Raw genomic sequence first — 24,651 nt, 5'->3', positions numbered from 1 at the left:
CCTATAGTTTAGTTTGTCAGGTTGACACCCAAATTCACTTTAGCAGGACTATAATATATAGCCTAATATATAGGCTATACAAGTTGTTGCATTAATATACAGTATTAACTTCTAACTTGTTGCAACCTGGTCTTAGAGAATTTCTTATTATTCTGTATGTAAATCTGAGACACACCATTTAGTATGTTATGTTTTGTATGGTATGTATTAATTTGTGGATGTCCATCACCCATTTTGTATGATATGTCACAACTTACAATTCATATTATATGTTACAAATGTACTAAACGTACAATATGTTACAAATTGCGCCGGAGGGGTGGCTGCCGTTTTATGGGCTTTTAACCAACTGTGCTATTTTATTTGTTTTTTCAAATTGTTTGTAACTTATTTTGAACATAATGTTGCTGCTATTGTCTCTTATGACTGAAAAGAGCTTCTAGACATCAGAACAGCAGTTACTCACCTTGAATTGGACGATTGAGTCAGACGATAGGGATTTACTCCAGAAACCCGAACAGGCCCTCATCCCCGTCATTCGCAGGAGAAAGAGACATAGGTTTCGCGGAAGGAGATCGGGGTGCCTTGTGAGGATCCGGCGACGAGTGACTAATCTGCCTTTGCCATTGGTACTATTGGCCAACATACAATCGCTGGATAATAAAGTGGACAAACTAAAAGCAAGTATTTCCTACCAACGGGACATTAACTGTAATATCTTGTTTCACTGAGTCGTGGCAGAACGACAACATGAATAACATAGAGCTGACAGGTTATACACTGTATAGGCAGGATAGAACAGCAGCCTCTGGTAAGACAAGGGGTAGGGGTCTATGTGTATTTGTAAACATCAGCTGGTGCACGATATCTAAGGAAGTCTCAAGGTTTTGTTTGCCTGAAGTAGAGTATCTCATGACAAGCTGTATACCTCACTATCTAGAGAGTTTTCATCTATATTCTTCAGAGCTGTTTATTCACCACCACAAACCGATGCTGGCACTAAGACAGCACTCAATGAGCTGTATACGGCCATAAGAAAACAGGAAAACGCTCATCCAGAGGCGGCTCTCCAAGTGGCCGGGGACTTTAATGCAGGGAAACTTAAATCCATTTTACCTCATTTCTACCAGCATATTAAATGTGCAACAAGAGGGGAAAAAAACTCTAGACCACCTTTACTGCACACACAGAGATACATACAAAGCTCTCCTTCGCCCTCCATTTGGCAAATCTGACCATAATTATATCCATCTGTTTCCTGCTTACAAGCAAAAATTAAAGCAGGAAGAACCAGTGATAAATAAAATAAAAAAGTGGTCAGATGAAGCAGATGCTAAGCTACAGGACTGTTTTGCTAGCACAGACTGGAATATGTTCCGGAATTCTTCCGATGGCATTGAGGAGTACACCACAATGCCATGGCTTCATCAATAAGTACATCGATGACGTCGTCTCCACAGTGACTGTACGTACATACCCAAACCAGAAGCCATGGATTACAGGCAAGATCCGCACTGAGCTAAAGGCTGGTCATGGCTCACATCAACACATTTATCCTAGACCCACTCCAATTTGCATACCACCCCAACAGCTCCACAGATGATGTATTCTCTATTGCACTCCACACTGCCCTTTCACACCTGGACAAAAGGAACATCTACAGTTGAAGTCGGAAGTTTACATACACTTAGGTTGGAGTCATTAAAACTCGTTTTTCAACCACTCCACAAAATTCTTGTTAAATCAAATCAAATGTATTTATATAGCCCTTCTTACATCAGCTGATATCACAAAGTGCTGTACAGAAACCCAGCCTAAAACCCCAAACAGCAAGCAATGCAGGTGTAGAAGCACGGTGGCTAGGAAAAACTCCCTAGAAAGGCCAAAACCTAGGAAGAAACCTAGAGAGGAACCAGGCTATGAGGGGTGGCCAGTCCTCTTCTGGCTGTGCCGGGTGGAGATTATAACAGCACATGGCCTAGATGTTCAAATGTTCATAAATGACCAGTATTGTCAAATAATAATAATCATAGTAGTTGGCGAGGGTGCAACAAGTCAGTAACACAAGAGTAAGTGTCAGTTGGCTTTTTCATAGCCGATCTTTGAGAGTATCTCTACCGCTCCTGCTGTCTCTAGAGAGTTGAAAACAGTAGGTCTGGGACAGGTAGCACGTCCGGTGAATAGGTCAGGGTTCCAGCAGGTCTGGGACAACAGGTCTGGGACAGGTAGCACGTCCGGTGAACAGGTCAGGGTTCCATAGCTGCAGGCAGAACAGTTGGAACTGGAGCAGCAGCACGGCCAGGTGAACTGGGGACAGCAAGGAGTCATCAAGCCAGGTAGTCCTGAGGCATGGTCCTAGGGCTCAGGTCCTCCGAGAGAGAGAAAGAAAGAAAGAAAGAAAGAAAGAAAGAAAGAAAGAAAGAAAGAAAGAAAGAGAAAGAGAGAATTAGAGAGAGCATATTTAAATTCACACAGGACACCGGAAAAGACAAGAGAAATACTCCAGATGTGACAGACTGACCCTAGCCCCCCGACACATAAACTACTGCAGCATAAATACTGGAGGCTGAGACAGGAGGGGTCAGGAGACACTGTGGCCCCATCCGATGAAACACCCGGACAGGGCCAAACAGGTAGGATATAACCCCACCCACTTAACAAACTATAGTTTTGGCAAGTTGGTTAGGACATCTACTTTGTGCATGACACAAGTAATTTTTCCAACAATTGTTTACAGACAGATTATTTCACTTATAATTCACTGCATCACAATTCCAGTCATTCAGAAGTTCACATACACTAAGGTACTAAGGTGACTGTGCCTTTAAACAGCTTGGACAATTCTAGAAAATGATGTCATGGCTTTAGAAGCTTCTGATAGGCTAACTGACATCATTTGAGTCAATTGGAGGTGTACCTGTGGATGTATTTCAAGACCTACAATTGAAGTTGGAAGTTTACATGCACCTTAGCCAAATATATTTAAACTCAGTTTTTCACAATTCCTGTCATTTAATCCTAGTAAAAATTCCCTGTCTTAGGTCAGTTAGGATCACCACTTTATTTTAAGAATGTGAAATGTTAGAATAATAGTTGAGAGAGAATGATTTATTTCAGCTTTTGCTTCTTTCATCACATTCCCAGTGGGTCAGAAGTTTACATACACTCAATTAGTATTTGGTAGCATTGCCTTTAAATTGTTTAACTTGGGTCAAACGTTTCGGGTAGCCTTCCACAAGCTTCCCACAATATGTTGGGTGAATTTTGGCCCATTCCTCCTGACAGAGCTGGTGTAACAGAGTCAGGTTTGTAGACATCCTTGCTCACTCACACCTTTTCAGTTCTGTCCACAAGTTTTCTATGGGATTGAGGTCAGGGCTTTGTGATGGCCACTCCAATATCTTTGGAAGTATGCTTGGGGTCATTGTCCATTTGGAAGACCCCTTTGCGACCAAGCTTTAACTTCCTGACTGATGTCTTGAGATGTTGCTTCAATATATCCACATAATTTTCCTCCCTCATGATGCCATCTATTTTGTGAAGGGCACCAGACCCTCCTGCAGCAAAGCACCCCCACAACAAAGCACCCCCTCCTGCCACCCCTGTGCTTCACAGTTGGGATGGTGTTCTTCGGCTTGCAAGCGTCCCCCTTTTTCCTCCAAATATAACGATGGTGATAATGGCCAAACAGTTCTATTTTTGTTTCATCAGACCAGAGGACATTTCTCCAAAAAGTACGATCTTTGTCCCCATGTGCAGTTGCAAACCGTAGTCTGGCTTTTTTATGCCGGTTTTGGAGCAGTGGCTTCTTCCTTGCTGAGCGGCCTGTCAGGTTCGATATAGGACTCGTTTTACTGTGGATATAGATACTTTTGTACCTGTTTCCTCCAGCATCTTCACAAGGTCCTTTGCTGTTGTTCTGGGATTGATTTCTACTTTTCACACCAAAGTACGTTCATCTCTAGGAGACAGAATGCGTCTCCTGCCTGAGCAGTATGACGGCTGCGTGGTCCCATGGTGTTTATACTTGCGTACTATTGTTTGTACAAATGAACATGGTACCTTCAGGCGTTTGGAAATTGCTCCCAAGGATGTTCCAGACTTGTGGAAGTCTACAATTTTTTTCTGAGGTCTTGGCTGATTTCTTTTGATTTTCTCATGATGTCAAGCAAAGAGGCACTGAGATTGAAGGTAGGCCTTGAAATTCATCCACAGGTACACCTCCAATTGACTCAAATGATGTCAATTAGCCTATCAGAAGCTTTTAAAGCCATGACATCATTTTCTGGAATTTTCCAAACTGTTTAAAGGCACAGTCAACTTAGTGTTTGGAAACTTTTGACCCACTGGAATTGTAATATAGTGAATTATAAGTGAAATAATCTGTCTGTAAACAATTGTTGGAAAAATTACTTGTGTCATGCACAAAGTAGATGTCCTAACCGACTTGCCAAAACTATAGTTTGTTATCAAGAAATTTGTGGAGTGGTTGAAAAATGAGTTTTAATGACTCCAACCTAAGTGTATGCGTTCATCCACCTCTGGCCTGCTCGCCTCCCTACCTCTGAAGAAGCACAGTTCCCGCTCAGCCCAGTCAAAACGGTTCGCTGCTCTGGCACCCCAATGGTGGAACAAGCTCCCTCACGACGCCAGGACAGCGGAGTCAATCACCACCTTCCGGAGACACCTGAAACCCCACCTCTTCAAGGAATACCTAGGATAGCATAAAGTAATCCTTCTAACCCCCCCCCCTAAAAGATTTATATGCACTATTGTAAAGTGGTTGTTCCACTGGATATCATAAGGTGAATGCACCAATTTGTAAGTCGCTCTGGATAAGAGCGTCTGCTAAATGACTTAAATGTAAAAAATATGTAAATGTAAACTTCTGACTTCAGCTGCATGTAGACCTCCGACTTCAACTATATGTGAGAATGCTATTCATTGACTACAGCTCAGGGTTCAACACCGTAGTGCCCTCAAAGCTCATCACTAAGCTAAGGACCCTGGGACTAAACACCTCCCTCTGCAACTGGATCCTGAATTTCCTCATGGGCCGCCTCCAGGTGGTAAGGGTAGGTAACAACACATCCGCCACGCTGATCCTTAACACGGGGGCCCCTCAGGGGTGTGTGCTCAGGCCTTTCCTGTACCCCCTGTTCACTCGTGACTGTACGGCCAGGCACGACTCCAACACCATCATTAAGTTGCCAGGACAACAACCTCTCCATCAACGTGATCAAGGCTAAGGAGTTAATTGTGGGCTACAGGAAAAGGACCGAGCACGCCCCCATTCTCGTCGACTGGGCTGTAGTGGAGCAGGTTGAAATCTTCAAGTTCCTTGATGTCCACATCACCAACAAACTAACATGGTTCAAGCAAACCAAGACAGTTATGAAGAGTGCACAACAAACCCTATTCCCCCACAGGAGACTGAAAAGATTTGGCATGGGTCCTCAGATCCTCAAAAGGTTCTACAGCTGCACCGTCGAGAGCATCCTGACTGGTTTCATCACTGCCTGGTATGGCAACTGCTCGGCCTCCGACCTCAAGGCACTACACAGGGTAGTGCGTATGGCCCAGTACATCCAAACTTCCTGCCATCCATGACCTCCATACAAGGCGGTGTCAGAGGAAGGCCCAAAAAATTGTCAAAGACTCCAACCACCCTAATCATAGACTGCTCTCTCTGCTACCGCACGGAAAGAGGTACCGGAGTGCCAATTCTAGGTCCAAGACGCTTCTAAACAGCATCTACCGTCAAGCCATAAGACTCCTGAACATCTAATTAGGGGAAGGTTTAGCTAACAGGCGAAATAGTTGCAAAGTAGCTAAAAAGTAGCAAGTAGTTGAACATTTGCTATTTACAATTACTATGAGATTTGAACGTGCAACCTTTGGGTTGCTAGATGTTTGCATTATGCGCTCACCCATCCACCCTGACCAACCAATCTACTTTTGTTTTTGCCTTAAATAACCATCGGTCTTATGTAACCATAGAAAACGTAACATATCATACTCATTTGTGATTCATGGATTTACATTTACTATGTTGTCTAGTCTATCAGACCAGGTTGAAAACTTACACATCTCTCTGTCTTCACTGTTCCCTTTTTGCGCAATTCACGCATCCCTGCTGATTTCTCTCTTCCCCCTTTCTCTAGCTTTTGAACAAGTATATTATTATTTCGAGCAATTTTTTAAACTAATAGGTCGAGGCCTATTAGAGGAGAGAAGCATCGATCAATCCTCTTGCTTGCGGAATGGCTAAAAAATAGGCTACAGTGTTGGCAATGAACTGGTGGGGAAGTTTGAATGGCGAGAGTGACGTGTAGCTCTGGTGCATTGGCTAAATTGATATTGCTGCAATGATGCCTTGCAAACAAAAAAAACAGGCAGAGAGAAATTAATAAATTCATTCATTCACAAGACGTGCAAGTATTTATTTCTAGTTATTTATTTTTGTCAGAATTATTCAGACAAAAAAAACAGACTTGGTGAGAAAGGGCCTCAAGATTGAATGTGGAGTCAGCAGTTCAGTCATTCTACTTGTAACCACTATGGCATAATAACTGAACAAGCCCACAACATTGCTCGCAACAGTTTCCTAACTTGACTGAAAATGTATTTTTTAGCGAGGATGACATGAACTGTAGTCTGCCTGTTTTGAGCTTAAGGGAGATGAGGCCAATTCTTCTTAATGATACATTGGAAAGAAGCACCCTGCTATATGACAGCCTTCCACATCAAAGTCTGTGCCATGGTGGCACCAGCTCACTTGATGTTCAGCCTTTCATGTTCAATCAAGTGCAAGGTTCCAAATCTACTTGGGGGAAAGAGCAGAGTGACTCCCGACTGCCATATGCGCAACTGATGTCACCCATATACGACGCTTGATTTAGCTCTACTTTTGAAAATGTATTATTCCCCATGAAATGATGTGGTGGGTGAATGGTTGGGTTTCTGACGGTTGGATTTATTGCCTGCTGCGTCTTTACACCATTTCAGTGTTTAAACACACAACAATATATTTCTCCTTCTGGGACAAAAAAACAGTAATTTAGAGTCTAAAGAAGCAATTACAAACAAACCCTCTCGAAAGTATACCACTAATGATTACTGACAAACATACAGCATAAATCCACATCAGAAGGCAATGGCCATAAGCTGTTGGGTATACAGGGAGAACACATCAGTAGGTTTCTGCCTTAGCTTCAGTGAAATCAGCATTTATCAAAGTCAGTCGACAGTCTAATTAGAATTGTGTAGTTGTGTTTTGAAACTTGGCATAGGGATACATTCTACCCTTTTTTACTATAGACACTTCCAACTAGCACTGCTTATTTAAAATGGCCTTAGACGTCCAATACGTCTCAATGCGTTTTAAGAAGAAACACCAAAGGAATCCTCAAAATCATTCATACAGTATCTTACTGTCCAGAGCCCATAACAGGAGTAATACCTCCAGTGAAACAGTCTGAGACAGAAAAGATGCTTCATAGCTGGATAAGCTTTTCATTTGCTACCACTGTATTGTAAACAATAGGGTCAGGACCCTCCTCTCTCTCTCTCTCGCTGCTGAATTATTTCAATATGCAAAACATTATAAATCCAGTGTATTTCTTTAGACAAGAAAGGGTAATAGCACAACATACGTAGTAAACTATATATAAACTCGGCAAAAAAAGAAACGGCCTCTCACTGTCAACTGCGTTTATTTTCAGCAAACTTAACGTGTAAATATTTGTATGAACATAACAAGATTCAACAACTGAGACATAAACTGAACAAGTTTCACTCAAAATCAAAAGTAACAGTCAGTATCTGGTGTGGCCACCAGCTGCATTAAGTACTGCAGTGCATCTCCTCCTCATGGGCTGCACCAGATTTGCTAGTTCTTGCTGTGAGATGTTACCCCACTCTTCCACCAAGGCACCTGCAAGTTCCCGGACATTTCTGGGGTGAGTGGCCCTAGCCCTCACCCTCCAATCCAACAGGTCCCAGACGTGTTCAATGGGATTGAGATCCGGGCTCTTCGCTGGCCATGGCAGAACACTGGCATTCCTGTCTTGCAGGAAATCCCACACAGAACGAGCAGTATGTCTGGTGGCATTGTCATGCTGGAGGGTCATGTCAGGATGAGCCTGCAGGAAGGGTACCACATGAGGGAGGAGGATGTCATCCCTGTAACGCACAGCGTTGAGATAATGTGACACACCGCCCCAGACCATGACGGACCCTGCACCTCCAAATCGATCCCGCTCCAGAGTACAGACCATGACTCGTCAGTGAAGAGCACTTTTTGCCAGTCCTGTCTGGTCCAGCGACGGTAGGTTTGTGCCCATAGGCGATGTTGTTGCTGGTGATGTCTGGTGAGGACCTGCCTTACAACAGGCCTACAAGCCCTCAGTCCATCCTCTCTCAGCCTATTGCGGACAGTCTGACCACTAATGGAGGGATTGTGCGTTCCTGGTGTAACTCGGGCAGTTGTTGTTGCCATCCTGTACCTGTCCCACAGGTGTGATGTTCGGATGTACCGATCCTGTGCAGGTGTTGTTACATGTGGTCTGCCACTGCGAGGATGATCAGCTGTCTGTCCTGTCTCCCTGTAGCGCTGTCTTAGGCGTCTCACAGTATGGACATTGCAATTTATTGCCCTGGCCACATCTGCAGTCCTCATGCCTACTTGCAGCATGCATAAGGCACGTTCACGCAGATGAGCAGGGACCCTGGGCATCATTCTTTTGGTGTTTTTCAGAGTCAGTAGAAAGGCCTCTTTAGTGTCCTAAGTTTTCATAACTGTGACCTTAATTGCCTACCGTCTGTAAGCTGTTAGTGTCTTAATGACCGTTCCACAGGTGCATGTTCATTAATTGTTTCTTGTTCATTGAACAAGCTTGGGAAACAGTGTTTAAACCCTTTACAATGAAGATCTGTGAAGTTTGGGGATTTTTATGAATTATCTTTGAAAGACAGGGTCCTGAAAAAGGGACGTTTCTTTTTTTGCTGTGTTTATATATTTTGCTGTGTATATATATATATATATATACACTTCCGTTCAAAAGTTTGGGGTCTCTTAGAAATGTCCTTGTTTATGAAAGAAAAGCATTTTTTTTTGTCCATTAAAATAACATCAAATTGATCAGAAATACAGTGTAGACATTGTTAATGTTGTAAATGACAATTGTAGCTGGAAACGGCTGATTTTTAATGGATATATCTACATAGGCGTACAGAGGCCCATTATCAGCAATCATCACTCCTATGTTGTCAATGGCACATTGTGTTAGCTAATCCAAGTTTATAATTTCAAAAGGCTAATTGATCATTAGAAAACCCTTTGGCAATTATGTTAGCACAGCTGAAAACTGTTCTGATTAAAGAAGCAATAAAACTGGCCTTCTTTAGACTAGTTGAGTATCTGGCCAGAAACAAAGACCTTTCTTCTGAAACTCGTCAGTTTATTCTTGTTCTTGTTCTACACTGTATTTCTGATCAATTTGATGTTATTTTAATGGACAAAAATTTTGATTTTCTTTCAAAAACAAGGACATTTCTAAGTGTCCCCAAACTTTTGAACTGTAGTGTGCAAATTAATCATGTAGCAAAATACATCAGCCTTCATTCAGTGGAATTATGTGTATACAAATGTAGAATTTTAATTTCATCAACCAGTTGCAGGAGAACTTTCCGGAATCCAATTGAAAACGTTAAAAACATTTTAAAAGGCTTCTGAAGTTTGTAATTTCCACTTTTAAATTTCAGACCTGATTTCAAACCAAAAAAGTCAATTAATTATAATCCATATATTAATTCACATTTCCTGTTGCTGCAGGATTATTTTCTTGCTGTAGCAAACTGGCTCAAATTAAGATCCTACATCTGTATGCTCAGTCAGAACACATCACCTGGCCTCTTCTGACTCCTCTTTTTCTTTCAAACTCTCAAGGCCCACCTTGATGCTGTCCCTGGATTAACAATACAAAGACACAAAGGTTTCACAGCAGGCACTCTCCAGTCTGCCAGGCAGCACGTCAAACCTAGTATTCAGTCACTGCCTTCTTCTTTCCTTCCTTTATCATCCAATAAATGTCAGCCCACTACGAGGAGAGCAGATTGTCTAAACCTGTTCAAAACTTCCCAATCTAGTACACATTGTTAATTTCTTTGAAGTGCTGTATTTTATATGCAGCCAAGAGAGTATCAACGGTGTATTAATCCAGGTGAAATGATTGTAAAGCTGTGCATAATGGTTTTGTTTGATACAAGAAAATACATAATATGCTGGGTTAGATGTGACTTCATGATCAGTGAAAAATATATTGTTTACTTGTGAGCAGCAGCTAGCAGGCACCCACAACCACTGTGGACAAGTTGGTATATGACCATTGTCGGCAGTGGATATGATGCAAGCAGCCAAAAACTTCTATGATACTCAACTCATCTGCATGGCATTTTGAGTGTTTTGTGAGCTCTCTCTTCGGTGAAGGAAAAACAAAAAAAGACTTAATATGCGAAAACATTGGGGAATGTAATTTATTGCCGCAAATGAGCAGCAAAACCCTGTTCAGTGATCAGAGCCTCCTCATCCTGGGATTTAAAGTTATTCGTCCCATTTAATGCGAAAATATTTACCACAGCCGAGGTAGGTATGTGTGGGTTTGTGTGTGTGCGTGTGTGTTCTCTTATGATTGGTATACCAGTGGCAAACAAGTACAGCACCATAATTGGACATTTTTTATTCAAGCATTCAAAGTCTTGTCAGAGATGTTAAATTGCTTCTCCAAGCCTGGGCAAATACAGATTCAGACTGCATATAGTAGCAGCAGCAAGAGAGAGAGAAAAAAAAATCTGTTCACAGCCAGCATTTGTTAACATTAAGTACCTCTGTTTAGATAAGAAATGACCATGTAGATCTTTCAAGAGGCGTAGAGAAAACAAAACGCTGAGCAACTTTATCAATTACTCCATCCTGCTTTTCTTCATCCTATTATACATTCTATGTCTTGTTTACATTTGGGGAAACAGTGGATTAGGCAATAAAAGACATAGTGAGATGAGAGAGTTAGACCTGGAGCTGGAGCATGGTCTGAAGGGAGAGGAAAAGGGGGAGAAGTGGGCAGAGAGGCCATCCCCTAGATGGCACTGGCTGTTGATTTTTATTACAGCCGTCAACACTGGGCAGTAGAGTCCTTACTTACCGAATGCAAGAGTAATATGTGACAGGGTCCCTCCCATTCATCAGGGATGACGTCTGGCTACTGGCACAGAGACCACTTTCCAAATGGACATGAGAGAACTAGACTGATTATGTCAAATGTTGCCTCCCCCTGTATCACTGGCAAGGAGGGATTTGGTAAGTCTGAAAATGACAGTATGAATATACAATACATGTACCTTCACATACTTACAGAGGCATGGCCATGGGTAAAGTTGAGTAGAAATTCTGCGAAAAATAGTACTGAATATTTACTCCCCCCAGTCTTCCACTTTATCTCAAGCATGATTCAGAGAGGTTATCCAGTCTACTCATTTAATTCCACGAGCAATAAACATCAAGCAATGAGAATCTCAGTTAGCAATCTGACAAAATCCTTAAATTGACTAGGAGTGTTTGTACTGTCTCAGAGGACGTAGATCCTGTTGATTTTACTTGAATCGCATGATGAGAAATTGATCATGCAGGATAAAAGTGTGGCAGATGGGATCTGTTACAGTACCTTAAGGATCAGCTGTCAGTGCCTTTACACGTTGCCCATATCCTACTCCCGTCGCTAGCTCCTCCAAACTCTGGTTCTCCACTAATGATTTTACAGGGCAAGGGTGCTACTTTTAACGATCTTCACTGACATTTATTAAAATGTGTGCTGTGACAGTGTTCATATTAGCTGTATGACTCAACTCGTTGCATCCCTCTGATAATGGTTTCAATCCTGTTAAACTTTGTTCAGCATGTCTTATAGATGACATAATGCGATCCCCAGGCAGGTGAAAACACTTTTTAATATTGAAATAATAATTACAGATACAAGAGCCAGATGGGGCTCCTGTTTAGTGGTGTTGTTAGAGTCTGAATGTGACTTCTAATCTACTGATGTCCTTGCCTTTGTAGACATGTTCTGTTGACCATTTAGCAGTAGGCCAAAAAGAGTAACTATCTGTTCATTTTTTATTTTACCTTTATTTAACTAGGCAAATCCGTTAACGGGATTGGTTAGACAACAACCAGTGAGAGAACACGGCGCGAAATTCCCCCCCAAAAAATCTCAAAATTAAAATTCAAGTATTATACGGCATTTTAAAGATACTCTACTCGTTAATCCAATCACATTGTCCGATTTCAAAAAGGCTTTATGGTGAAAGCAAAACATTAGATTATTTTAGCATAGCACATCAGCAAAAAAAAAAAAAAGAAGCACGATAGCCATCACAAAACCAGATTTACAGCTAAAATTAAGCACTAACCTTTGACAATCTTCATCAGATGACACTCCTAGGACATCATGTTAGACAATACATGCATTTTTTGTTCGATCAAGTTTATATTTATATCCAAAAACCCAATTTTTACATTGGCGCGTTACGTTCAGAAAATGTTCTCCCCCGATAACTTCCGGTGAATAGACACATTTAATTTACGGAAGAACTCATAACGTTGAAAAACAATTATTTAAAGAATTAGAGATAATCTACTCCTTTATGCAGCCACTTTGTCAGATTTCAAAATAACTTTACGGAAAAAGCACATTGTTCAATATTCTGAGTACAGAACTTAGTCTTCAATGCTAAGCTATACAGTTAGCCTACAACCCCGAAGATGACAAATCTCTAAAAATATGTTTGAAATATTTACTTACCTTTGCTGATCTTTGGCGGAATGCACTCGGAAGGGCACCCACTTCCACAAGAAATGTTCATTTGTTCTGCAAAGCCCATCATTTATTTCCAAATACGTCCATTTTGTTGACCCATCCAGAACACTTTACAATGCCATGTGGCGCAAATACGTAGACGAAATGGCCAAAAGTTCCATTACCGTTTGTAGAAACACGTCAAACGATGTTTACAATCAATCCTTTAGGGTATTTTTTAACGTAAAATTGCGATAATTTTACAACCGGGCGATAGGTATTCGTCATACAAGAAAAATAAAACAACAGCTAAGACACGTGGATGCGCGTCATAAGACACCTGTTCTCAGACTGGCCAGGGATTGAACGAGCCAGAATTTTCTGCCCGGTTACAGATGACGGATGAAAGCAGTTCCTAGAGATTGTTGACAGCCAATGGAAGAGTTAGGAGGTACAACGTAAATCCTGTCATTGTAGTTTTTCAAGGGATTCAAAAGGAAACTACATTTTGAATTTCTCCCACTTCCTGACTCAATTTTCCTCAGGTTTTTTGCCTGCCATATGAGTTCTGTTATACTCACAGACACCATTCAAACAGTTTTAGAAACGTCAGAGTGTTTTCTAGCCAAATCTACTAATTATATGCATATTCTAGTTTCTGGGCAGGAGTAGTAACCAGATTAAATCGGGTACGTTTTTTATCCGGCCGTGAAAATACTGCCCCCCTATCCCAAAGAAGTTAAGGACAACAAAGTCAAGGTATTGGAGTGTCCATCAAAAAGCCCTGACCTTAATCATATAGAAAATGTGTGGGCAGAACTGAAAAGGCGTGTGTGATCAAGGAGACCTACAAACCTGACTCAGTTACACCAGCTCTGTCAGGAGGAATGGGCCAAAATTCACCCAAATTATTGTGGGAAGCTTGTGGAATGCTACCCGAAACCTTGACCCAAGTTAGACAATTTAAAGGCAATGCTACCAAATACTAATTGAGTGTATGTAAACTTCTGACCCACTGGGAATGTGATGAAAGAAATAAAAGCAGAAATAAATCATTCTCTCTACTATTATTCTGACATTTCAAATTCTTAAATTTAAGTGGTGATCCTAACTGACCTAAGACAGGGAATTTTTAATAGGATTAAATGTCAGGAATTGTGAACAACTGAATTTAATTGTATTTGGTTGAGGTGTATGTAATCTTCCGACTTCAATTGTACATTTTGAACCTTTCTAATCATATAGTATCCCAAGATTGTGAGCTAAAAATGAAAACCTTTCTTTCGAGTATTATTTGACTGACTATGCCTTTCCATATTTCCCAACACTGCTATTTTAAGTGAATGTTGTGATTTAAAAAAAATATATATTCCTGGACTTGTGACCAGAAACAAGCTACGTAGGGGAAATACCAGAATACATGATCTAGTGATTCTGTCTTTTCGCAGCAAAATCTACAGAGCTGAGATTTTTGTATGCCCCATATATACAGTGGCAAGAAAAAGTATGTGAACCCTTTGGATATACCTGGATTTCTGCATGAATATGTCATAACATTTTATCTGATCTTCGTCTAGGTCACAACAATATACAAACACAGTCTGCTTACATTTACATTTTAGCAGACGCTCTTATCCAGAGCGACTTACAGTAGTGAATGCATACATTTCATAATTTTATTTTTTCCCCGTACTGGTCCCCCATGGGAATCGAACCCACAACCCTGGCGTTGCAAACACCATGCTCTACCAACTGAGCCACACGGGACATGCTTAAACTAACACACAAACAATTATATGTTTTCATGTCTTTATTGAACACACCGTGTAAACATTCACAGTGCAGGGTGGAAAAAGTATGTGAACCCTTGGATTAAATAACTGGTTGACCATCCTTTGACAGCAATAACCTGACCCAAATGTTTTCTGTAGTTGCGGATCAGACCTACACAACAGTCAGAAGGAATTTTCGACCATTCCTCTTTACAACACTATTTCATTTCAGCAATATTCTTGGGATGTCTGGTGTGAACTGCTCTCTTGAGGTCATGCCACAGGATCTCCATCGGGTTGAGGGTTCCGTGTGGCTCAGTTGGTAGTTGGTAGAGCATGGTGTTTGCAATGCCAGAGTTGTGGGTTTGATTCCCACGGGGGACCAGTACGGAGAAAAAATGTATGAAATGTATGCATTCACTACTGTAAGTCGCTCTGGATAAGAGTGTCTGCTAAATGACTAAAATGTAAAAATGTTGAGGTCAGTGACTGGGCCACTCCAGAAGACACTGACTGGGCCACTCCAGAAGCCGTATTTTCTTCTGTTGAAGCTATTTTGTTGATTTACTTCTGTGTTTTGGGTTGTTGTCCTGTTGCATCACCCAACTTCTGTTGAGCTTCAATTTGTGGACAGATAGCTTAACATTGTCCTGCAAAATGTCTTGATAAACTTGGGAATTCATTTTTCCGTCGATGATAACAAGCTGTCCAGGCCCTGAGGCAGCAAAGCAGCCCCAAACCATGATGCTCCCTCCACCATACTTTACAGTTGGGATGAGGTTTTGATGTTGGTGTGCTGTGCCTTTTTTTCCTCCACACATAGTGTTGTGTTTTCCTTCCAAACAACTCAACTGTAGTTTCATCTGTCCACAGAATAGTTTGTCAGTAGCGCTGTGGAACATCCAGGTGCACTTTTGCAAACTTTAGACTTGCAGCAATGTTTTTTTGGGACAGCAGCGGCTTCTTCCGTGGTGTCCTTCCATGAACACCATCCTTGTTTAGTGTTTTACGTGTTGTAGACTTGTCAACAGAGATGTTAGCGTGTTCCAGAGATTTTTGTAAATCTTTAGGTGACACTCTAGGATTCCTCTTAAGCTCATTGAGCATTCTGCGCTGTGCTCTTGCAGTCATCTTTGCAGGGTGGCCACTCCTAGGGAGAGTAGCAACAGTGCTGAACTTACTCCATTTATATACAATTTGTCTTACCGTGGACTGATGAACATCAAAGCTTTTAGAGATATTTATGTAACCCTTTCCATCTTTATGCAAGTCAACAATTCTTAATCTTAGGTCTTATGAGATCTCTTTTGTTCGAGGCATGGTTCACATCAGGCAATGCTTCTTGTGAATAGCAATCTCAACTTTTGTGAGTGTTTTTTATAGGGCAAGGTAGCTCTAACCAACATCTCCAATCTCGTCTCATTGATTGGACTCCAGGTTAGCTGACTCCTGACTCCAATTAGCGTTTGGAGAAGTCAATAGCCTAGGGGTTCACATACTTTTTCCAACCTACACTGTGAATGTTTAAATGATGTGTCCAATATAGACAAGAAAAATACAATTTCTGTGTTATTAGTTTAAGCACACTATGTTTGTCTATTGTTGTGACTTAGATGAAGATCAGATCAAATTTGATGACCAAATTATGCAGTAATCCACATAATTCCAAAGGGTTCACATACTACCATTTTTGACCAACGGATGAGCCTTTCTTAATAATCTACTGGAGAACCATTTTGGATTTAAGTATAACTTATGTATGAGTGAAGCTTAGGCATGTTTAATTTTGTCTGGCTTTACATTCCAAATATAATGACTTTTTTTGCTCATATGATTTAAAAATGAGTCGTCTGGAGTAGGCAGTGCCAATAGTAAGTAAGTAAACTGTTATAGGACCCAAAAGTGAATCAATGTGATTTACCTCTCGATGGCGGCAGAATCTTAACTATTTTTGCAAACTTTCTATTGAAATTGATTCTGGTAAATTCATTTATATTTTTTGAGATGTGAATACCATGTATGCCTACTTCACCATCCACCCATTTTATTGGTAAACTACAAGGTAGTGTAAACACTGTGTCTTTTAGCAATCCAGTACATAACATGACACACTAGTCATAATTAGGTTTAGAAAAGTGATCAAGATCAAGAAAAAACTTGAGTCATCGGCATACACATTGTTTTTATTCCCTGGATTTCTAACCCCTTGATGTTCTTGTTGGATCTAATTTTAATAGCTAGCATTTCAATGGCCATAATACATCGATATAGAGACAACGGACAGCCTTGTTTTACTCCTCATAAAAGCTCAATATGTCTGAGAAGTAACCATTATTTACTATTTTACATCTGGGGTTCCTGTACATAACTTTAACCCATTGTATAAGAGATTCACCAAAATTAAAGTAACCCAGACATTTATATATAAATTCTAGTCGTACTTTATCAAACGTCTTTTCAAAATCTGCTATGAAGACCAGGCCTTGGTTTCACCAGGATTTTCGCATCACAACATTGAGTGTAAGAGGCCTCCAGTTTTTTAAATGGATTGGATCTTTATACTTACCACCTGGGTCCTGTTTTAGAACTAATGAAATCAGACCTTCTTGTTGAGTACCTGAAAGTATAATTTTTTTAGGAGTAATTAAAACATGCTAATAATAGATCTTTGAGTACATCAAAAAAGGCTTGATATACCTCTACTGTTATACCATCAAGCCCTGGTGTTTTTCCAGACTGAAAATATTGAATTGCCTCAAAAGGTTCATCTTCTGTAAGTTGGCCTTTACACAGGTCTTTCTGTAATTGTGTTAATTTTACATTTATTAATATTATTATTATTATTAGGAAAAAAATCCTTACAGTTATACAGTGGAAATGGAGGAGACTGAAAAGAAAACAAATGCTGAAATATTTTGCTTCCTCTTTCAAAATATAATTTGGTGAATCATGGATGACTTTTTGGTAGCATTTCTATGTTGAAAGTTTCAAGAAAAATGTATTTTTCACTATTTTCCATCCAATATCTTTCTAATCAGACTCCTCTCAATGGCTAAAACCTCTGGTCTAGCATACTGATAATATAGAGTCTAGACTATAGTCATGCCTCTGTACGGAATCACAACTCACTTATATAGAGCAGTCAGACCCATTGCCCTCACCTTGGCTGGTGGTTATGATTTTTCCTTCTCACTTGTGCTGTAATTATAGCTAAGACCAGCTGATTAAAGGCCAGTGGAGTGTCCCACTGTCACTCTCTCCATGCCAACGCGCTGACAAGGCAGCAGCTAATTGCAGGACCAGGATGTTAATTGAAACCTTACTTGGTGATTAACACATTTCCAAAGCATTGAAACAACCTCGGCTATGATTAATATACACCTGTCATAACTAATTGCATTAATACTAAAGAATGATTAGGCCTGTCTTGCTCTGTCTTCCAGTCGTCCTCCACTCCTCCAACACATACTCTTGCCTTGACTAACAAACCTCTGATGAATAGTAGAACATAGCAGATGATCAAGACCTGTCGGTCGGTCATGTTTTCATTCTATATCAAAGGAGCCTATCCAAAAATAAATATATTTGTTAGACATGTATATTTTTAGTCTCAAGGGAACTATCATTTGAGTTGTACATTTATTGTCTTTGAACTAATGTCATTACATGAGGGTTATGCTACTGTATAATGATTGAATTTAACAGTGGCTTTTATTTTGGTGTCCCTTTAGACCACGAGCGGATCGGGAAGGACTCGTCCTATGAGCAGGAGGGGAAGGTCCAGTTTGTGGTTGATGCAGTTTACGCCATGGCTCACGCCTTACACAACATGCATAAGGAGCTCTGTCCAGGGAAAGTGGGCCTCTGCTCCAAAATGGAAACCATCAATGGAACCATGTTGCTCAAGTTCATTCGCAACGTCAACTTTACAGGTTTGTCTTTGTAATGCAAACAACAAACACCCGTGAACATATGCAAGGATGCAGATACACAAACAATCACTATACAAATGAACACATTAGCAAAGGCATCAGCGTTTCCTACATCTCTTGTCTGTAAGACAAAGCCTTACACCATACATTTGTAAAGCCGCTTTATCAATTGAAACAGACTTTGAAACGCCAGCTTTGTTCTTCCCACCACATTTACTTGAATGATGTGTCTTACGAGTGTAATTATTTTGAAAACAAACCGTAATGAAAGAAACAATGTGGTTCTATGGCCACCTGAAATACCCCAGTCTACCAGAGAGCAGCATGAAAATGCCTCCCCGAAATAATCTGTTAAGAAAACATGAAAGCAAAAGCCGACTGCAGTGCTTGCGTACAAACCGATTATTACAAGCTTACTGTTACTCAGTTCAGAGAACTCATCTGCATTTTTATGGAACCTCTGTTGCCTGAGAAGCATTTGAAGCTGGGGTACACTACACTGTAGTATACTGCAGTAAAAGTGGGGAAAACATACAAGTGTGCTGCTTTAATAGAATATGTTTAAAGAAAAATACCTTACAGTTGTGGTGTAAGGTAAAAAAGAGAAAGTGGACATTTGATTACAATCAGCCACACTATGTAAAGCTTGGTTAGTATTAGTTTGTAGATCCATTAAAGATCAATTGTAAAAGTTGCAATGCTAATTATTCCTGCATTTTCTGACAGAAAATGGTGCCCACACCGTCATACTCATTTTATAAACCTCAAAGTGACAACCGCAACTCCAGTCTTCATCCGTGTTGAAATTTCAAGGAAGGACAAACTCAGATTGCCTAATAACCAACCGTGTGACTGTGACTCATTGGCCTGCTAGGCTACTTTAGAGTATGGTCTCTGTCTGATGTCACTTTCATCTGTTCTAATAAGGTGCTGCTAATTATAAGTGAGCAGAATGTCAGAGTGACACAGTTCAGACAATCAGGCGTAATGCAACACGTGCATCCTGACACCCACAGACTACTCAGACCCTCTCTTAGAGCCAATTATATGGTAATGAATGCCCTGTTTGGATGGAGGTGTGGTGTGATACTAGAGGAAGGCACAATCCAGTTGAAGAATGGAAGGGAAAGCTGTAGGGGCAGAATAGAAAAGCTGAACCGCATAATGGGAGGGCTGGCTTATCACAGGGCTCTGATGCACTGCTTATAATGTTCTGCACAAAAAGAGACAAAGAGAGTGTATATTAAGTAGGCATACCAACTAGGGATGTGCATTATTTCCTTACAAGACGATTCGATATGTACAGTGCATTCGGAAAGTATTCACACCCCTTGACTTTTTCCACATTTTGTTACGTTACAGCCTATAAAAAAAAAATGTAAATCGCTTTTTTCCCTCATCAATTCACACACAATACCCCATAATGACAAAGCAAAAACAGGTTTTTAGAAATGTTAGCAAATTAAAAAAATATACAACAACTGAAATATCACATTTACATCAGTATTCAGACCATTTACTCAGTACTTTGTTGAAGCACCTTTGGCAGTGATTACAGCCTGGAGTATTCTTGGGTATGATGCTACACGCTTGGCACATCTGTATTTGGTGAGTTTTTCCCATTCTTCTCTGCAGATGCTCACAAGCTCTGTCAGGTTGGATGGGGGGCGTCGTTGCGCAGCTATTTTCAGGTCTCTCCAGGGATGTTTGATCGGGTTCAAGTCCTGGCTCTGGCTGGGCCACTCAAGGACATTCAGAGACTTGTCCTGAAACCACTCCTGCGTTGTCTAAAAAAAAACACAGCATGATGCTGCTACCACCATGCTTCACCATAGGGATGGTGCCAGGTTTCCTCCAGATGTGACGCCTGGCATTCAGGCCAAAGAGTACAGTCTTGGTTTCATCAGACCAGAGAATCTTGTTTCTCATGGTCTGAGAGTCCTTTAGGTGCCTTTTGGCAAACTCCAAGCAGGCTGTTATGTGCCTTTTACTGAGGCATGGCTTCCATCTGACCACTCTACCATAAAGGCCTGATTGGTGGAGTGCTGCAGAGATGGTTGTCCTTCTGGAAGGTTCTCCCATCTCCACAGCGGAACTCTGGAGCTCTGTCAGAGTGACCATCGGGTTCTTGGTCACCTCCCTGACCAAGGCCCTTCTCACCCGTTTGCTCAGTTTGGCCAGACGGCCAGCTCTAGGAAGATTCTTGGTGGTTCCAAGCTTCTTCCATTTAAGAATGATGGAGACCACTGTGTTCTTGGGGACATTCAATGCTGCAGAAATGTTTTGGTACCCTTCCCCAGATCTGTGCCTCGACACAATCCTGTCTCGGAGCTCTACAGACAATTCCTTCATCCTCATGGCTTGGTTTTTGCTTTGACATGCACTGTCAACTGTGGGACCTTATATAGACAGGTGTGTTTCCAAATCATGTCCAATCAATTGAATTTACCACAGGTGGATTCCAATCAAGTTGTAGAAACATCTCAAGGATGATCAATGGAAACAGGATGCACCTGAGCTCAATTTCGAATCGCATAGCAAACGGTCTGAATACTTATGTAACTAAGGTATTTCAGTTTTTTATTTTTAATACATTTGCAAAAATGTCTTATTATGGGTTATTGTGTGTAAATTGATGACGAATATAAATTAATGTAATCCATTTTAGAATAAGGCTGTAACGTATCAAAGTCAAGGGTTCTGAATATTTTCCAAATGCACTGTATCTACTGTACCAGTCAAATGTTTGTACACACCTACTCATTCAAGGGGTTTTAAAAAAAAAATAATTCTACATTGTAGAATAATAATGAAGACATCACATTTATGAAGTAACACATATGGAATCATGTAGTAACCAAAAAAGTGTTAAACAAATCAAAACATATTTTATATTTGAGAGTCTTCAAAATATCCACCCTTTGCCTTGATGACAGATTTGCACAGTCTTAGCGGAATGATATAGCCGTCTGTAGCGCGGGTACATTTCTTTATCAGGGGTACTTCGGGGAAACGACCCCTAACTTCCTCCATACTGAACACAGAGACATACAAATGGTATCCACAAGTTCATCTGACTCTAGGGAAGTAGATAAAGGGCCTCTTTGCCAAAATCCCAAGGTATCCCTTTAAGAATTCAAAGTTAATGCCTGAACTTAACCCTAACCTTAAAAATTTGGAGCTAATGCCTAAACTTCACCTTAAACACTTTGAAATTTGATCTTTGTTGCAAATTTGAAAATGGACAATTGAGAAACATGGATGATAGTCTAATTCTGACGTGCGACTGAGAGCAGAAACAGGCCGCCTACCTCGTGTTGCTGGGCACAGTGAGTAGGCTACTGATATTCGCTGGGGCTGTTCAGCCTGCCAAATGACTTGTAGATCAATGACTGTCAACACAGTTACATGCAGATCGACACTGAAGGAGAGGAGGCATCAGTTGTCAGAAAATATGAATCACTCAGTCTCATTTAAATCAATCAGTCTCACTGACTTATCTTTATCTACCTAATTTACCTTTGAAGGGAATTGTTTGTCTGCAAAATATAAAACAAAAGGGCAGCCTTCTCTTACAAGGAAGAAGCTTTGTCCTGTTATCATGTTTTCTCCTTCTTTAGACAACCAACCACAAGTTGTGGCCAGAATGTAGACTGTGTTTGTGTGTTTGTGTGTGGTGGGGCATTACTTGACAATGCAAATTATAGTTAGAATTCAAAGTCAAAAGATTGTTTGCATATTCCTCAACTAAGCCAACATATGGAATTGTTTTGAGATGATGATACCATGGATCATTTAGCAATTTGATTTTCATTTTAGGACACCTTTAGGTATCTTTTTTTTATTTTAATGTATTTTTTAAAATACTACATTTGGCCTTTACTACTATAGCCCCTAGAAACGCATTTAATAACGCATGCATAAATGGCAAAAAAGATAGTCGTCTATAAATGTACCATAAGGAATGAGGTTTTGATGTATCTGTCCTATATCTAGGCGATATAAGCAAGCTCAGGAAATATTTTAGTTTTTTTGGACACATATTTAACCCCTTATTTTTTGCGGGCACAAAACTACCTCCATACTTCCATTCGTTTGCATATGTTATCTTTAGATGAGTCCCATCACACAAAATGGAGAAACCATCATATTCGTGAGAGTTTCCCCTTTCCAAACCATTCATACACTACAGACATTTTCATGAGAAAACAACAGATTTTCAGGATGTCTCATGGTCTTACATGAGACCTTCCACTGCAGATGCGGAAAGCCGACAGACGGATGCGGTGGATTGAAACGCAGCCCATCTCCAGCTTAAACTGACAGATTTTGATGAGGATTTTTTTATTATGGTACTTAGATTGATGCACAGGTTCGTCAATAGACTCTAGATTAAGCTCCCTTTACTCCTCTTTTGACATCCAGCCTACCCCTACCACCTTATCCAACCTAGCAGTAGCACTCCCTATAGAAAAGGACTTGAATGCCTGTGACGAAGCTGACTCGGTAGCTCTCGTCATGAAAGTGCATTATTTATTTCCCCTTAGAAATTGTTTAGCGCTTTCATATTTCCCCATATATCTAGTAATTAATGTATCCTAAAGGTATATACTTTTGTTCTTTTGCCAGTATCATGGGTATTTACTGTGCGCAAGGCAAGGTTAATTATGTGTCGAGGAAATGTTTGGTCGAGTTGCATTGTGACGCATTTCAGTTTCCTATTTAAATGCAGAAATGTACCATTTTGCAATCCTCCAAGCATGAACACTTGCTACACTGACGAGAAATAAGTTTGTTTATTTCCTTATTGTAACGTGTCCTGTGTCTGAAGTTTGCGTATCTCGGAACTTCATCTCGTCTCATGTCTGTGTGTAATGGACGGGTGCACGGCTCCATAAGTAATATGTTTTGCCTCCTGCTGGCCTGCAGAACTATTGCTATTAAATGTGTATTCATTAATGGAAAGTATTTCCGCTTAGAGGATAAGCAGGAATGTTTAAGATGTTTATTTAAATGGCATATGTAATTGTGGGTATAATGAAGATGTCTGTTACATGATTTAATATGTTATATTTGGGTAAAGAGCTCCATGGTTAATTGTATGGTCCATATGGAGTGGCCGTAGGTATAAAGGTACAGTACCTGTTAGTTCAACCTGTGAACTGGGGAATTATGTTCTAGCTCTGGTATGTGAGCTGTGTGGGGAGGCTGTCCATTGCCTGGTATACCCCAACTTGCTATTTATGGTTTGGCAAGGTAGGCCTGATTGAAGCTTAGGTTTTTGATTTAGATTCAATCCAGTATTTTGAGAGTCTGTTCATTTGTTGATACCTTTTGTAGATTATGTAATATTCATTGGATATCGTCATTCACCGGGAACCACCACAACAATGACCTTTACCTGCATTACTGGAAGACTTCTCAGTAATAAAACTCAAAAGTATTGCGGTTAGACCTAAGAGGAACTAAAAATCAATGACAAAAACACATTACCGGAAGGATGTATTGCCTTCAACAGTCTTATTGTACATTAGAATTTAAAATGTAAAAGATTTTAAGGATAACAAGTGTTAACATGATCCCAGTCTATTCTGTATGGGACCTGGAAGCACCCATGCTGACTAGAGGAAAGGAGGCAATTCCTGATATTGTTGAGGAGGTTGATTCTTGTTGATGTTAGTCCTACCACCATATTATCTATTTTTTCAGAAACAATGCTTCTGCTGCACTGGCAAAATTGTATCATATTCGGGGGATAGCATAGCTTACATTGTGAATTCCCTTCGTTCAAAGAAAGCGAGATTAGAGATAAAATGCTACAAATACCCATATCCATTACATTGAAACCCAGCGGCTTTACTTTAATTAAAAGCATAGAACTGTTAACATTTTTGTGATTGTAGGATGGCTGAGATTGTTAGTTCAGCTAGAAAAATACAATGTACTTCTGCATTCTTCAACAAACAATGGATATTTTCCTCAGTGAGTAGCCATAAGCAAACCTTCAAGTCAAGAGGGACCTGGCACATATGAACTTGCCGATTTGTAAATCCAGTTAATTGTTGCAACTGCCTGCATATGAAATTTGAATTACAG

At 40.4% G+C, this 24,651-nt stretch overlaps 1 protein-coding gene across 3 annotated transcripts in view; it reads left to right on the top strand.

The window, feature by feature from the left end:
* LOC115168131 (metabotropic glutamate receptor 4) overlaps positions 1 to 24,651 on the top strand; it is a 330,740-nt gene that overhangs the window by 283,550 nt on the left and 22,539 nt on the right. For all 3 annotated transcript variants that reach the window (XM_029723096.1, XM_029723097.1, XM_029723098.1), the window contains exon 7: positions 18,355 to 18,555. In XM_029723096.1, the coding sequence (XP_029578956.1) occupies positions 18,355 to 18,555 (201 nt within the window). The remainder of the gene's footprint in view (positions 1 to 18,354; positions 18,556 to 24,651) is intronic.

The sequence above is a fragment of the Salmo trutta genome, chromosome 30 (genome assembly GCF_901001165.1).
Source record: "Salmo trutta chromosome 30, fSalTru1.1, whole genome shotgun sequence".
Lineage (NCBI taxonomy): Eukaryota > Metazoa > Chordata > Actinopteri > Salmoniformes > Salmonidae > Salmo > Salmo trutta.
The sequence above is the reverse complement of the archived record's forward strand: the minus strand, read 5'-3'. Positions and strand labels throughout refer to the sequence as shown.